Genomic DNA, 12,274 nt, shown 5'->3' with positions numbered 1-12,274 from the left:
TGGGCACAATCCGGCGGACGGTCGAGAAGATACCCGGATCGCCGCATTGGATCGAGCCGAAGCCGTCGGGATCGAGAAAGTCTCGCTGCATGTCGATGATGAGGAGGGCGGTGCTGGCTGGGGGGAACCTGAAGGCGTATGGCCGGGCGTTGGGTAGGGTGATGTGAGCCATATCGATGCTAATATTATTATCAATTGCTGAGCAGAGAACAGCAGGCTTCATTCATGATTCATTCACTCTGACGAAATCGAAAGAAGAATTTATTCTCTGGCAAATTCCATGGTCTGCATTTCGATAATAGACCGTCTTGGCCGATCCTGCGATAGAGCAAATAGATAAGAGATTAGGCTAAGGACAAGCTGCATCCCGGTCGCTGGCAATGATATGATAACGACAACACCATGATAGGACCGGCCAATCGAGTCTTCTAAATTCCCGGCCATCTCTTCCTGTCGCCAATTCCTGCAGATACCCTCATGTCGATCATGAAGAATGTTGACGAGCTGCTGGTGTCGGAGCCACACAGATAAGCCAGATAAGAGGATGGATTCTCTCCAGATATACTCCCCATTTTCTGCAGACAAATGCGGAGAAGAAGTTCGTGTGGATCCCTTATCATGAAGATGGATTCCGGAAAAGGTCTATTAAAGAGGGCCATCTCATGGAGATCGACGACAGAGCAGGATCATCTTCCCTCTTGAACCAGCCAGCTCGGCCGTAACAATGGCTGAATACGTCCGGAAACAAGTGCGGTCATTCCAACAAACAGTCAAGGACAAGAGGAAGCTCTCTGGATGGATCATCCCCCGGCAGCAGTCCTCCTTTGCCGATGAAGGAACATGGTGGGCATCATCTCCTCTCCTCAACGACTCCAGCTCACGCAAGCAGGACCAACATCGACATGGACGTGACGCCTCTCGAACGCCAGACCTGGGGTCCCTGGACCATGTTCGGCTTCTGGTTCTCGGACGCGCTGAATGCGCAGGGATGGGAAGCTCCAGCCGCCATACTCGCCGTGGGTCTGACTTGGTAGGTGGCCTGCTGTTGCGAAGATCCCAAACTGACATCAGCAGGCGTGAAGCCGTCTACTGCATCATTCTGGGCAATCTGGTTACTACTATTCCGCTCGTGCTGAACGGCGCTGTCGGGGCTCGTCTACATATCCCCTTCCCCGTCGCCATGCGCTCCTCGTTTGGCTGGTACTTCTCGCGCTTTGCTGTCGTCACTCGAATGATCACTGCCCTCTTCTGGCATGCCATTCAGACCTACACCGGCTCGACGGCCATCACCCAGTGCATCCGCGCCATCTGGCCGTCCTATCTCGACCTGCCCAACCATCTCCCTTCCTCGGCGGGCATCACGAGCCAGCAGCTCCTCAGCCATTTCATCTTCTGGTCCATCCAGTTCCCGTTCCTCCTGACCCCTCCGCACAAGCTGAAATGGTTCTTCGTCTTCAAGGCCGTCGTGGTGCTCGTCTCGTCCGTCGCCGTCGTCATCGCCATGACCCTGGAGGCCGGAGGCACGGGCGACATCTGGCGCCAGGAGGACGCCGTCACCGGTGAAACACGCAGCTGGCTGATCCTGTCGAGCATGTCCAGCATCACGGGGTCCTGGGCGACGATGGCGACCAACATACCGGACTTCACCCGCTACCTCGACCGCCCGAACGGCGTCTACTGGCAGGTCGTCTTCCTGCCGGCCATTCAGATTGTGTTGGGTTTGTTCGGAATCATCGCCACCTCCGCTGCTAAGGTCGTCTATGGGCGGTACATCTGGGATCCGGTGGCGCTGGCAGGGGAATGGCAAGGACCCAGCGGACGAGCAGGCGCCTTCTTTGTCGGATTCACGTGGTGCGTCGCGCAGATTGGGACCAACTTATCAGCGAACGTGATCTCGTGCGCAAACGACCTGACGAGTCTCTTCCCAAAATACATCAACATCCGGCGGGGGGTCGTGCTCACCACTGTGACAGCGGCCTGGATCATGGTGCCCTGGAAGATTGTTTCCTCCGCGTCGTCCCTCCTGACCTTCATGTCCGGGCTGGGCATCTTCCTCGCCCCGATTTCCGCCATCCTGGGTGCTGACTTCTGGGTCGTCAAGCGCCGACGCGTCGACGTGCCAGCCTTGTACCGTGCCCATGGCGGATATCGCTACAACCACGCGGGCACCAACTGGCGCGCTGTTGTCGCCTTCCTCGTCTCCGTGGTGCCCAACATCCCCGGGATGGCGGCCACGGTCAACCCGTCGCTGACCGGCAAGGTCCGGGGTGCCGTTAAGATCTACAGCATCTTCTACCTCTGGGGGTTTTCGTCGGCTTTTGCGGCGTATTGTCTGCTCAGTGTCGTTTTTCCGGCCAGAGAGACGCTCGTCCGGGAGACAGTGTCGGGTGACGCTGAAGTTTTCCCTCAGGAGATGTCGGACGAGTCTCGAAGTTTGTCTACTAGGGACCCGGAGAAGAAGGCTGACACTTCGATTGGTGTGGATTCCGTTTGATGAATGTTTAAGCTGGTCATACTCATGTACATACATACATGCTATACATGTGCCCATTTCTTGATTTCCTTTTATCTTCATGGGAGGCTTCTTCATAGCAAGTTGAATTGAGCTTTCTCACTCTTATTGCAGAAGCTCTGGACAATTCAGGATTCATTGACTGCTCGTATCATTTTGTCTCTTATTTTATTCTATTTCCCCTATTTCTGCCTTTTTACTTCTGTTCCTACCGGGAATTCACTGACGGATTGGATGTCTCTTTACAGAAATACAAACTCGACAATGGTGCTACCAAGCCACTGGAAATACTTTTCTTTCTTATGTTTTGAATTGGATAATGATCCCTCTCTTTCACGCTTCGCTCTAGATTTCATCTGCGTCTGTCTCTGCTCGACCTCTCTCAACCGTGGCTTCAATCTTATCCGTCATCAGATGCTTGACGTCCTTCAGACAGGCCACAGCGGCCATGGCGACCACGACCAGCGGGATGAGACAGGCCCAAGCGCGATGATAAGCGTGGGCATAAGCCCCCTGACTAGCCGTCTGCGCGCTGGCGACAATCGTCGCGTTGGCGCCAGGCACATTATCCACGACAGATTCATGGCCCTGCTGGAGCGCCTGCAGCAGGGAAGGAACAGAGCTCGCTGGCAGGCCGGCCGCGAGGGCCGCCTGGCTGACTTTCTGCGTCCACCGCGGGTATAGCGACCCCTGGATGATGGCGTTTTCAACGGCAGAGCCGAATGCGCCGCCAATCGCGCGGCCGGAGAAGGCGAGCCCTGTCGCGGTGGAGAGATGCGAATGAGGCGCCGTGAATTGGATCGTGGCTACGATGAGGGCCAGTGAGCCGGAGATGCCCACTCCGAGAAGGATGTTGAAGCCGATCTGGGCGTCTTTCATTGCTGGTGTGATGAAGGAATAGCAGATGGTTCTAAATAAGCATAATAAGTGAGTGCATCAATCATTTTCGTTGTTTACTTGTCTGGCACTCACCCAGCAAGAAAAATGAATAGAGTGATCAAAAGCGGCCATTTCAGATCCTTGTACTTGGTGGCATATAACCTGACAGCAAAAATCAGCCCATCAATTCCATGCAGGAGAGGCAGTCATTTGGTATATACGTGATGGGAATCGACACCGCGGGTGCTGTGATTGTGCACGACAACTGCCGCAGCGCGATGATCCACGCGCTGTTCGAAAAGCCCAGGTGGAGATTGACCTGCTGGACGATGGTGTTGATGGGGCTGAAATATATCCATCCCTCGACGGCGAAGGCGAAGATGGCGAGGGCAAAGTTGGGGGAGCCCTGGAAGAGGACGTGAGTCACCAGGCCGTCGTTGCGGCCTTTCCATTCTACAAAAGTCAGCATGACCGTGCCTCTTCCTCTGGAGTGTGATGGTACTTACCATACACGCCAAACAGAATGAACAACACAAGGCCAACGCTGAGCAGGGCCGCCACATGGGCGTCAGACCAGGCGTACGTATTGCCGGCCCAGTTGAGCGCCAGGAGGATCAGCGTGGCACCCGCAACAAAGATCGCCGAGCCGATGGGGTCGCAGGCCCAGAGGTATTCTCTGAACGACATCTTCGTGTAGTCTGATTTTCGACCCGGGTGGTAGAACAGCAACAGGCCCAGCGACGCAGTGAGATGCAGGCCTGCCTCGACCCAGAAGAGGTATCGCCATCCACCGCGGCCGGTGCCTGTGAGGCCGCCTGCGAGGAGCCCTCCGGTTCTAATCAGTCAGCATATATCTATCCATAAATAGGGATCGATTCCAAACCAGGTGAATTTTTTTTTCTTACATCGTCCCCGTCGCGCCGGAAACATACGAAATCCCATTCGCCAACGCGCGATACTTCATCGGAAGCACCTCGCTAGGGATCGACTGCGCGATGGCGATCGTCGACAGGGCAAACCCATTCAGGATGCCTCCGCCGATGAGCATCGCCATAGACGACGCTTTGGCGGAGGTGATGGCCCCCGCGGCCGCAATCAAGGGCGGGATGGCAGCTAGGTATTTTCTGTCGAGGACATCGCTCAGCCGGCCGATGATGGGCGACAGGACGCATTGCATGAGGAGGGGTCCTTCTATTAACGCATATCAGCCGAAATTTACTTACTACTTAATAAGTAGGTGCAGACAAGTACTTACGAATCACCCATCCCGAAACCGCCACATCGCCCAGATCGCGCACGATGAACGCTATCACCGACCCGGCGGCCGTCACTACGAAGACCTGCGCCAGCAGCGCGAAACCAGCGACCAGCACAACGATCCACGACCGCCAGGTGAGACGGATCCTGTCGTCGAGATCGTCGACGTCGTTGCTGGCAGCAGCAGCAGCAGTCCTGTTTGCGTTTGCGGCGGTCAGTTCAAGGATCTCCCCGATTTGGTTATCTGTTGTTGTCGTCGATGTCGACGTCGGCGACACGAGGGTGTCGGCGGAGTACTGCTGGCCGCAGCCTTGCGTCGTGATCTTTTCTTCATTTTGAGTGATGATGGGGTGTTTTTCTCCTTTCATGATGATGTCTTCTTCTGGCAGGATATTTCCCAGAAAGGAAATTTTGTCAGATAATTTGTTTTGTCGGATGTATATTAAGTAGGGTCAGAAGCTAATACAGTAAGTAAGTAAGGACTTTACCATTTATTCTTTCATCCACATAGATCGTAAGATGAGAAAGAAAAAGTGGTCGTATTCGTAAAGATAGTTAACTGTGTATGTATGTATGTCCAAGGGGAAGAAGGCGAGGGAGGACAGATGATGAGGGGAGGGATCGGAGAGATCGGCAGGACAGGACAGAGCAGACAGACAGTACAGAGGGAGTACAGAGTACGGAGTACAACAGAGGAATAATATCAGTCAGATCTGAAGACTTGACCGATTGAACTTACTTGTGTGACCACTGACGCTCAGATCTATTGTTACAGTATGACAGACTCCAACTCCAGCATGATAAGGCGTGGCGGGGTGGTTGGACAACCGTGTGGTATGTTGCATGTGATTGGGATGCATGTGCTGGTATGTGTACAGTCTGCATACAGGATGAACAGACTGTTCTGATGCAGAGAGGGAAGAGTACAGAGTGTATATATGCACGTGTATAGATGTAACCTTATACAGTACACCTGTCTATCTGCCTATTAATAAATAGTCTGTACATTGCGCAGAGCATAGATTTAGAGATACATATGTATGCAGTTCTATAGCAAGTAAAAAACTGCATGGTGATCCATCCATACATACTGCGCACTGGCTGGTAGTATTATGCAAAAGGGTACATGTATGTACAGTACCTACCTAGTATGTACTGCACATTATGTAGTCAATTACCTGCACAACCTTACTGAGTAAGGTCCTGAATAAAAGCAATGCTACCCAGTGAGTTGTTACCAGTGGTTTGGTTTGGTTTGGCTCATCATCCCTTGCATTGTGAGGACAAGAATGTGGATGGCTGGCCATTGTGGGTATGTGTGTTCTTTTGACAGAACCTATCTAGGGAAAGTTCTTGTCAACGCAGTTATCTAGCCAGTCAAGTAATTTAACCTCAAGTCCATGTGGCAGATAATGACAGTAGCTGATGATGTTGTCTTGGAACTAAGATATACTTTGTGCAGTATGTGCCGACATACCTTCTGCACAGAGAGATCTTCATCCCTAGCAGCTAGCCAGCTAGCTAGCTAGGTCAGTTGTATTGCAATTGTAATTCTTCATCCAGGCTGCATTAAACTGCGCATCATACTTATAATCCAGTAGTTACTTGTTCTCCTTGCATTATTACCTACCTGACTTATATATATGTGCTTGTTTGTCAGCTTTTTGTCAAGGTTAAAGCGAGCATTAATGTCATTATACGGAATAACAGGACTTGACCCCCAGAGATCTTTTTCTATTTTCGGGGTATATACTGTACATGCACATGTACATTGTACACTGTACAGTACATATATGCATTGTAATGTAACACTATTAATCGTGTACTCTGTCCTCCTGTACCACCTACCCACCTACCTACCACGTTCATCTCTTTTCCACGCTTTCCCCCCCAATTCTGCACAGTGGCGTGGCTTCCACGGCATATCTCGGGGAGTTTGAATGAGCTGTACTGTGTGACATGGAGAACAGGCCTTACTTAGTAGGTAAGGTATCATATATCCTATCCATTACTTAGAATGCAATTAAATAAATACTTCATAGTTGTGTATGTAGTTGATTGTGATTTAGGCTATAGTTAGGAAGATAAGATAAGGTGTGTGTAAGTAGATAATGCAGTAGTTTGTATTTAATTTTTACTACTGGTTGTGAGCAAGCAGGTCTGTGGCTGGCGTTGATTGATTAATTGAGTAATTTAGCTGGTTGTGGCTGGAAATTATTCTCAGAGGACAACGAATAACTTTATCTCTGATCACACAAGCAGTGAGCATAATAGAATAATGAATGGATGAAAAAGTAACAATTTCAACTGAGCAAAAGGAAAGGAATTGATTTTTTTGTCCTTTCTTTACGGCTTAGAATGATATACAGATCCAAGATCGTCCAAAAGGTCCTCTAACTACCTGTTCAGGTAGGTATTCTTTTTAAAGCTCTCTGCCCATAACCACTACCACCGCACGGCATCTAACAATTACTAATAAATACTAGAGGAAAACTTTCCTCAAGAGGACCTTCGTGGGAAAAAAAAAAGAGCTCTACTACTCGCAGGTAAGCTTGCTAGCTTCCAAGGTTATCTAGTTCAGGTACCTTGTGGGCAGTACCTAAAATCCGACTCTGCTGCGACTAGCCAATGATTTCTCTGCCAATTTAATCTGCGGAGACGGTATCAGCGTGCTTGTTCATTGATTGATTATTGATTGGTGTTAATATTTCCTTCTTTGTGTATTGTCTAGGGAGGTATATGTATCTGAAGTGGTTCTGCGAACCTTGGGGGTGACTGATTCGACAGTGAGCAGGTGATTTATTTTATTTCTTTTTAAGCGAGATTGATATTGTCTGGGTATTTATTTAAACCCTTGTTGTCGAAGATCTCTGCTCGACTTTCGTTCGCTCCCGATTTTTATTTACTGCCTCTCTTTTTATTCCGGGATTGAGAGTACTCCGTACTAACTGGCGACTGACACAATGATATCTCGCAACGATGAGATCGAAACGAAATCCTCTCCTGATATAAGGAGGCTTCCTGTAACACTCCTTTCGGGGTTTCTAGTACGTTGCCAGCATGAAGTCCCTGCTGTGTAGTGAATTCGACTCACTTGACGTTAGGGCAGCGGAAAAACAACCCTTCTGGAACACATCCTAAGATCGCCAGACCATGGCCTCAAGATCGCAGTCATCGTCAATGACATGAGCACGTTCGTCACCACCGGTTACCCCCCTCAATCGATCGTCTTGCTGATCCCAGCAGACTCAACATCGACGCAGCCCTGATCACGCACCACAAGGTCTCCCAGACAAAGGAGAAACTCATCCAGCTCCAGAATGGCTGCATCTGCTGCACCCTGCGCGGCGACCTGCTGTCGGAGCTGGCCCGTCTGGCACGGTCCCAGGAAGTCGAATACGTCGTCATCGAAAGCACCGGCATCAGCGAGCCGATGCAAGTCGCGGAGACGTTTACGGCCGAGTTCAGTGCGGCCATGATGGAAGTGGAGGCGGACAGCATGGATACGGATGAAGAGAGCAGGAAGATCCTTGCTGAGGTGTGAGTAGCTGCTTCCTTCCCTATCATTATTCTTCTATGCTAATAAGTTAGATCCGAGATGGGCGGTCTGCACATGTTAGCCAGACTAGATACGACCGTCACCGTCATTGATGCCTTCAACCTCTTCGCCAACTTCGACACCACCGAATTCCTGTCCGATCGCTACGGCTCGCAGGAGATCACGCCCGACGACGAGCGGACCATCTCCGACCTGATGGTCGACCAGATCGAGTTTGCGGACGTCCTGATCATCAACAAGATCGAAACGGTAGACGAGACGGTCCGGGTGCGAATCAGGAAGCTGATCAAGCTGCTGAATCCTGACGCCAAAGTCATCGAGACCAGCTACTCCAAGGTCGACGTCAAGGAGATCGTCCAGACGAACCGGTTCAATTTCCTCAAGGCTGCGTCTGGGGCAGGCTGGCTGAGGAGCTTGCACGAGATGACCGTTCGGGAAACTGGGGCAGGCAAGAGAGTGGCGCCGATGCCGGAGACCCTAGAGTAGGTCAACATATATACATGTACATAGGTGGTGTACTTCTACTAACTGTTCCAGGTACGGCATCAACAACTTTGTGTATAGGGCCCGTCGGCCATTCCACCCGCGACGGTTGTTCGCCCTCTTGCATGACAAATTCATTTTGCTTCAAAATAGAGAGCAGGATGAAGAGAATGAAGAAGGAGAAGAAGGAGAAGGAGAAGATGATACAGAAACTCACAAGGAAGACGACATGGAAAGCATCGAGGACTTCGAACAACCGGAACCAGCTACCATCCTAGCCAACAAACGAGCCCACCCGGCCTTCGGGCCCGTCCTCCGCTCCAAAGGATTCTTCTGGCTCGCCACGCGACCCCTGCAATTCGGTGAGTGGAGTCAAGCCGGCGGCATGCTGACCGTCGGATGCGGAGGCCCCTGGTTCGCTGAGGTCCCTCGCGAGATGTGGCCTGAGGACAAGGACGTGTACGAATCGATTGAAAGGGATTTCCGCGAGCCCTGGGGGGACCGTCGACAGGAGATCGTGTTCATCGGGGAAGGGATCGATATCGAGAAGATCACGAGTGCGCTGGACGAATGCCTTCTCGATGACGAGGACATGGCGCGATGGGAGGAGGTGATGAAGGACGAGAAAACTTCCAGCCAGGAGAAGGCGGAAATTCTTGGACGGATGTGGGAAGATGGATGGGAGGGATGGCCTGCTTTGGAGATTGAAGAGGTAGAAGAAGATGGCATGGATTTGGACAGAGAAAATTGGCAGAAGAAGCATCGCATTAGCGAGCATCTTGGACATGGACATGCACATGCACATGGACATCGGCATGACCATGTCAAGAGTCTGAAAAAAGGCAGTGGCCGTGTAGCTATAACCACCACACAGGACAGTACAGTGTCACACCGTTGAAATTGGCAAGCAGCTCACTGCTGCTGGTTGAAAGGATGAGGACTGGGGGTTAGCTTTGGCATTAAAGGGTTATATACCAGCAGAAGCGGCAGTTAATTCAACAAAGCAGCACGAATATACTGTGGATATTGATATGGTTGTAATCTAAAGGCGCTCCAAGGTTCCATGCTTCAATACCTGGTCTACATCACCCACTACCAGGTATAGCTGCCTATTTATACAGCTGATATGCAGAAATATCATTGAAAGATGCCTTCAACTGATTTTACAATCTCCCTCGTCCAGTGTAGTGCATCACTCATTCTCTCTCTCCTTTTTTTCCCCCCAAGCGTGCAAATCCTTTATAACAGTCATTGGAAGTGTCACTTAGTCGTCGAAATAAGACGGGCGTCGAGTTGCTGACTAATCAGATAATGCGGAGTACTATGTCATGTGACTTGTCAAGCCGTTGCTCACGTGTTGCGTCATTGCCAGCTTCATATGCATCTCCATCGCCGCAGGTTTGGAGTAGTACATTACTCAGAGAAGCAATAAATATTCTCTGTAAAGAGCCACAAAGCTTTTTGCAAGCTATTGCGCATACATTCACCTGGTCACGTGAAAGACCAGCCAGACTGTACTGTATGTGCGATGGCCCCAATCCGACGATATCTCCGGATCAGCAAGTACTCTGTTCTCGAATGCCGGATCTACCTCGAAAATCCGGCTGATACGCGATGGCTCCTGGACTCTCGAGATCCCGTCCTCCCGCGTATCTTCGCGGCGATCAAGCCGCTCGTTTTGCCCAAGCTTCGCGAAGAGAACGAAAGGGCGATGGCCAAGAAGAAAAGCAACCCTGTGAAGGACGTCATCGTTGAAGGTGTGATCTCTCCGTATGGCTTAATCGTGGCGATTGTTGACGTGTTCGTTCTCTTGCAGATGAGTTTGAGGTCGCTATATTCCTACGAGAGTCCGGCACGCGCCATTCGCTTCTCACACGGCATAAGACGTTTGGGGAGCCTAGGAGGATAGAAAGCAATTCGAACAAGCTCACAGGAGCGGATGCTTCTGCTGATGTTGCCAATCACAATATTGAATCCGGGCCTAGTATTATGGTCGAGAGTGACGAGGAGCCTCAGATCGACTTGTCAAGTATCCCTGAAGCAACCGCCGACACGTCCAGTGACCACTCAAAGAGACGGCGGCAATCAGACGGTCCAGATGCTGCGTCGAAGCGCAGCAAGACAGAAGAAAACATCCCCGAAGACGACGATAAGAAGCTGAAGCTGGCTACGAGTTATGAGGGTTTCAGCATCTGGGGCTGGGTACTGTGTCTGCTCGTAACTCGCCGGGGCCCGAAGACGCGACCCAGTAGTACTGCTGGAACGCCAGGCCAGGTCCTGATGGAAGAGTGGATATCTACGCAGGTGCAGCCAGACTTGGAAGACGAGTGAGCAAACAGCCGAGATGTGCCGGAGTAGAACCGGTAATAATATACGGAGTACATGACACGCAGCACAGCGTGCTGGCCAGCCTCCTGTCCTCGGTGTTTGAGGCAAACCCCAGTTGAACCTTAAAGGTCAGCGAAGCAGCAGATGCCTTGATCTGCATATCTGAAACGATATGCTTCAGATGCGCCATGTGACCGGATGCCATATACGTCATCCGAGTCAAGCTCTGCACGAGCCGGAGAGCCGGACTGTTGGAACAGACCGATGCGGTAACCCTTGGTATGCTATCGCATGCCATCAACATAGCATTCATGATTGGTTGGCATATGTAGAGAGACTCAACGTGTCTCGTGACAGAATACCCAGCAAGCATTGCTATACGAAGTACGATACAGAGAATCCTGTGACCTGGCAGATGATAACTATCACAATGAAAAAAAATTAAAAAAAAAGGGTTACCAGAAAAAGCCGATCATAATGAAAGATAAGCTTGGTTTTGAGAAGAATCTTCAGATGATCCAATCTCATAATTCCTATTACTATTACTCCGTAGCATGCCTCCCTCCGTCTTCCGTAAATTGCCGAAATTACCATCAAACAAGCAAACAACCATTTCAAACGCTAGTAATAATGACCTGAAATACCTGACTCGTTCAAGAATAATAATAATAATAATTTTTTTTAAAAAAAAAAGAAAAAAAACTCACGACCATACGTATATGTACGGAGGACTCTACGGAATACGGAGTTTGTTGTTTTTTTCCCTTCCCCCTTTGTTGTGTCACGTGCGGCTCCTCGTGCAGGCTGCAGGAACGGGAACGGGAACGGAACGAGCGGTAAGTTAAGTTTCTTGTTTCTCCACGTGGCGGATCAGGTACAACCGTAGAAAGGAAAAAGAACTTGCTTCAAGGAAAGGAAAGAAACTGCGGAAACTGTAACCGGGAATAATAATATTAATATGTGGATCCTGACCGGTAATTGCATTGGCTTGGGGCTGGCTGGCCAGCCTGGTCTTTGTTTGGTTTGCCCTTTACCTGCTAACGGAGTAGTCATAAGCTTGTTTGTTCTGTTTTTTTTTTTCTTTTCACCTTCTAGAACTTCCTTCTTTCGATCGAATGGACGAAACAGGACACAAAACAGGGATGGATTGTTTGCATTGTGAGATACTCCGTAAAATAGTAATAATTATCATTATTATTATTGTATTGCTTAATCCAATCACGATCAACCCTTCCTTCCAATCTGTAGCTGAAATT

At 50.2% G+C, this 12,274-nt stretch overlaps 5 protein-coding genes across 5 annotated transcripts; 3 read left to right on the top strand and 2 right to left on the bottom strand.

The window, feature by feature from the left end:
- Positions 1 to 724: 724 nt before the first annotated feature.
- T310_7429 (Allantoin permease) lies at positions 725 to 2,494 on the top strand (the record flags this gene model as incomplete). Its single annotated transcript, XM_013469786.1, has 1 exon — positions 725 to 2,494. One exon carries the CDS (start codon positions 725 to 727, stop codon positions 2,492 to 2,494), a length of 1,770 nt encoding a protein of 589 aa, XP_013325240.1.
- Positions 2,495 to 2,857: 363 nt separating this feature from the next.
- On the bottom strand, positions 2,858 to 5,016 carry T310_7428 (uncharacterized protein; the record flags this gene model as incomplete). Its single annotated transcript, XM_013469785.1, has 6 exons — positions 2,858 to 3,422; positions 3,485 to 3,553; positions 3,613 to 3,844; positions 3,898 to 4,226; positions 4,297 to 4,582; positions 4,647 to 5,016. The coding sequence occupies 6 exons, from the start codon at positions 5,014 to 5,016 to the stop codon at positions 2,858 to 2,860; spliced, it is 1,851 nt and encodes a 616-aa protein (XP_013325239.1).
- Positions 5,017 to 5,984: 968 nt separating this feature from the next.
- Positions 5,985 to 6,572, bottom strand: T310_7427 (uncharacterized protein; the record flags this gene model as incomplete). The annotated part of the gene is made up of 4 exons (XM_013469784.1): positions 5,985 to 6,017; positions 6,126 to 6,173; positions 6,279 to 6,426; positions 6,505 to 6,572. 4 exons carry the CDS (start codon positions 6,570 to 6,572, stop codon positions 5,985 to 5,987), a joined length of 297 nt encoding a protein of 98 aa, XP_013325238.1.
- A 1,039-nt stretch (positions 6,573 to 7,611) lies between these two features.
- On the top strand, positions 7,612 to 9,588 carry T310_7426 (CobW protein; the record flags this gene model as incomplete). The annotated part of the gene is made up of 5 exons (XM_013469783.1): positions 7,612 to 7,695; positions 7,753 to 7,841; positions 7,895 to 8,188; positions 8,240 to 8,689; positions 8,745 to 9,588. 5 exons carry the CDS (start codon positions 7,612 to 7,614, stop codon positions 9,586 to 9,588), a joined length of 1,761 nt encoding a protein of 586 aa, XP_013325237.1.
- A 630-nt stretch (positions 9,589 to 10,218) lies between these two features.
- Positions 10,219 to 11,021, top strand: T310_7425 (uncharacterized protein; the record flags this gene model as incomplete). Its single annotated transcript, XM_013469782.1, has 2 exons — positions 10,219 to 10,447; positions 10,507 to 11,021. The coding sequence occupies 2 exons, from the start codon at positions 10,219 to 10,221 to the stop codon at positions 11,019 to 11,021; spliced, it is 744 nt and encodes a 247-aa protein (XP_013325236.1).
- Between the last annotated feature and the right edge of the window lie 1,253 nt (positions 11,022 to 12,274).

Source organism: Rasamsonia emersonii (assembly GCF_000968595.1).
Source record: "Rasamsonia emersonii CBS 393.64 chromosome Unknown ctg1118621760539, whole genome shotgun sequence".
Lineage (NCBI taxonomy): Eukaryota > Fungi > Ascomycota > Eurotiomycetes > Eurotiales > Trichocomaceae > Rasamsonia > Rasamsonia emersonii.
The sequence above is the reverse complement of the archived record's forward strand: the minus strand, read 5'-3'. Positions and strand labels throughout refer to the sequence as shown.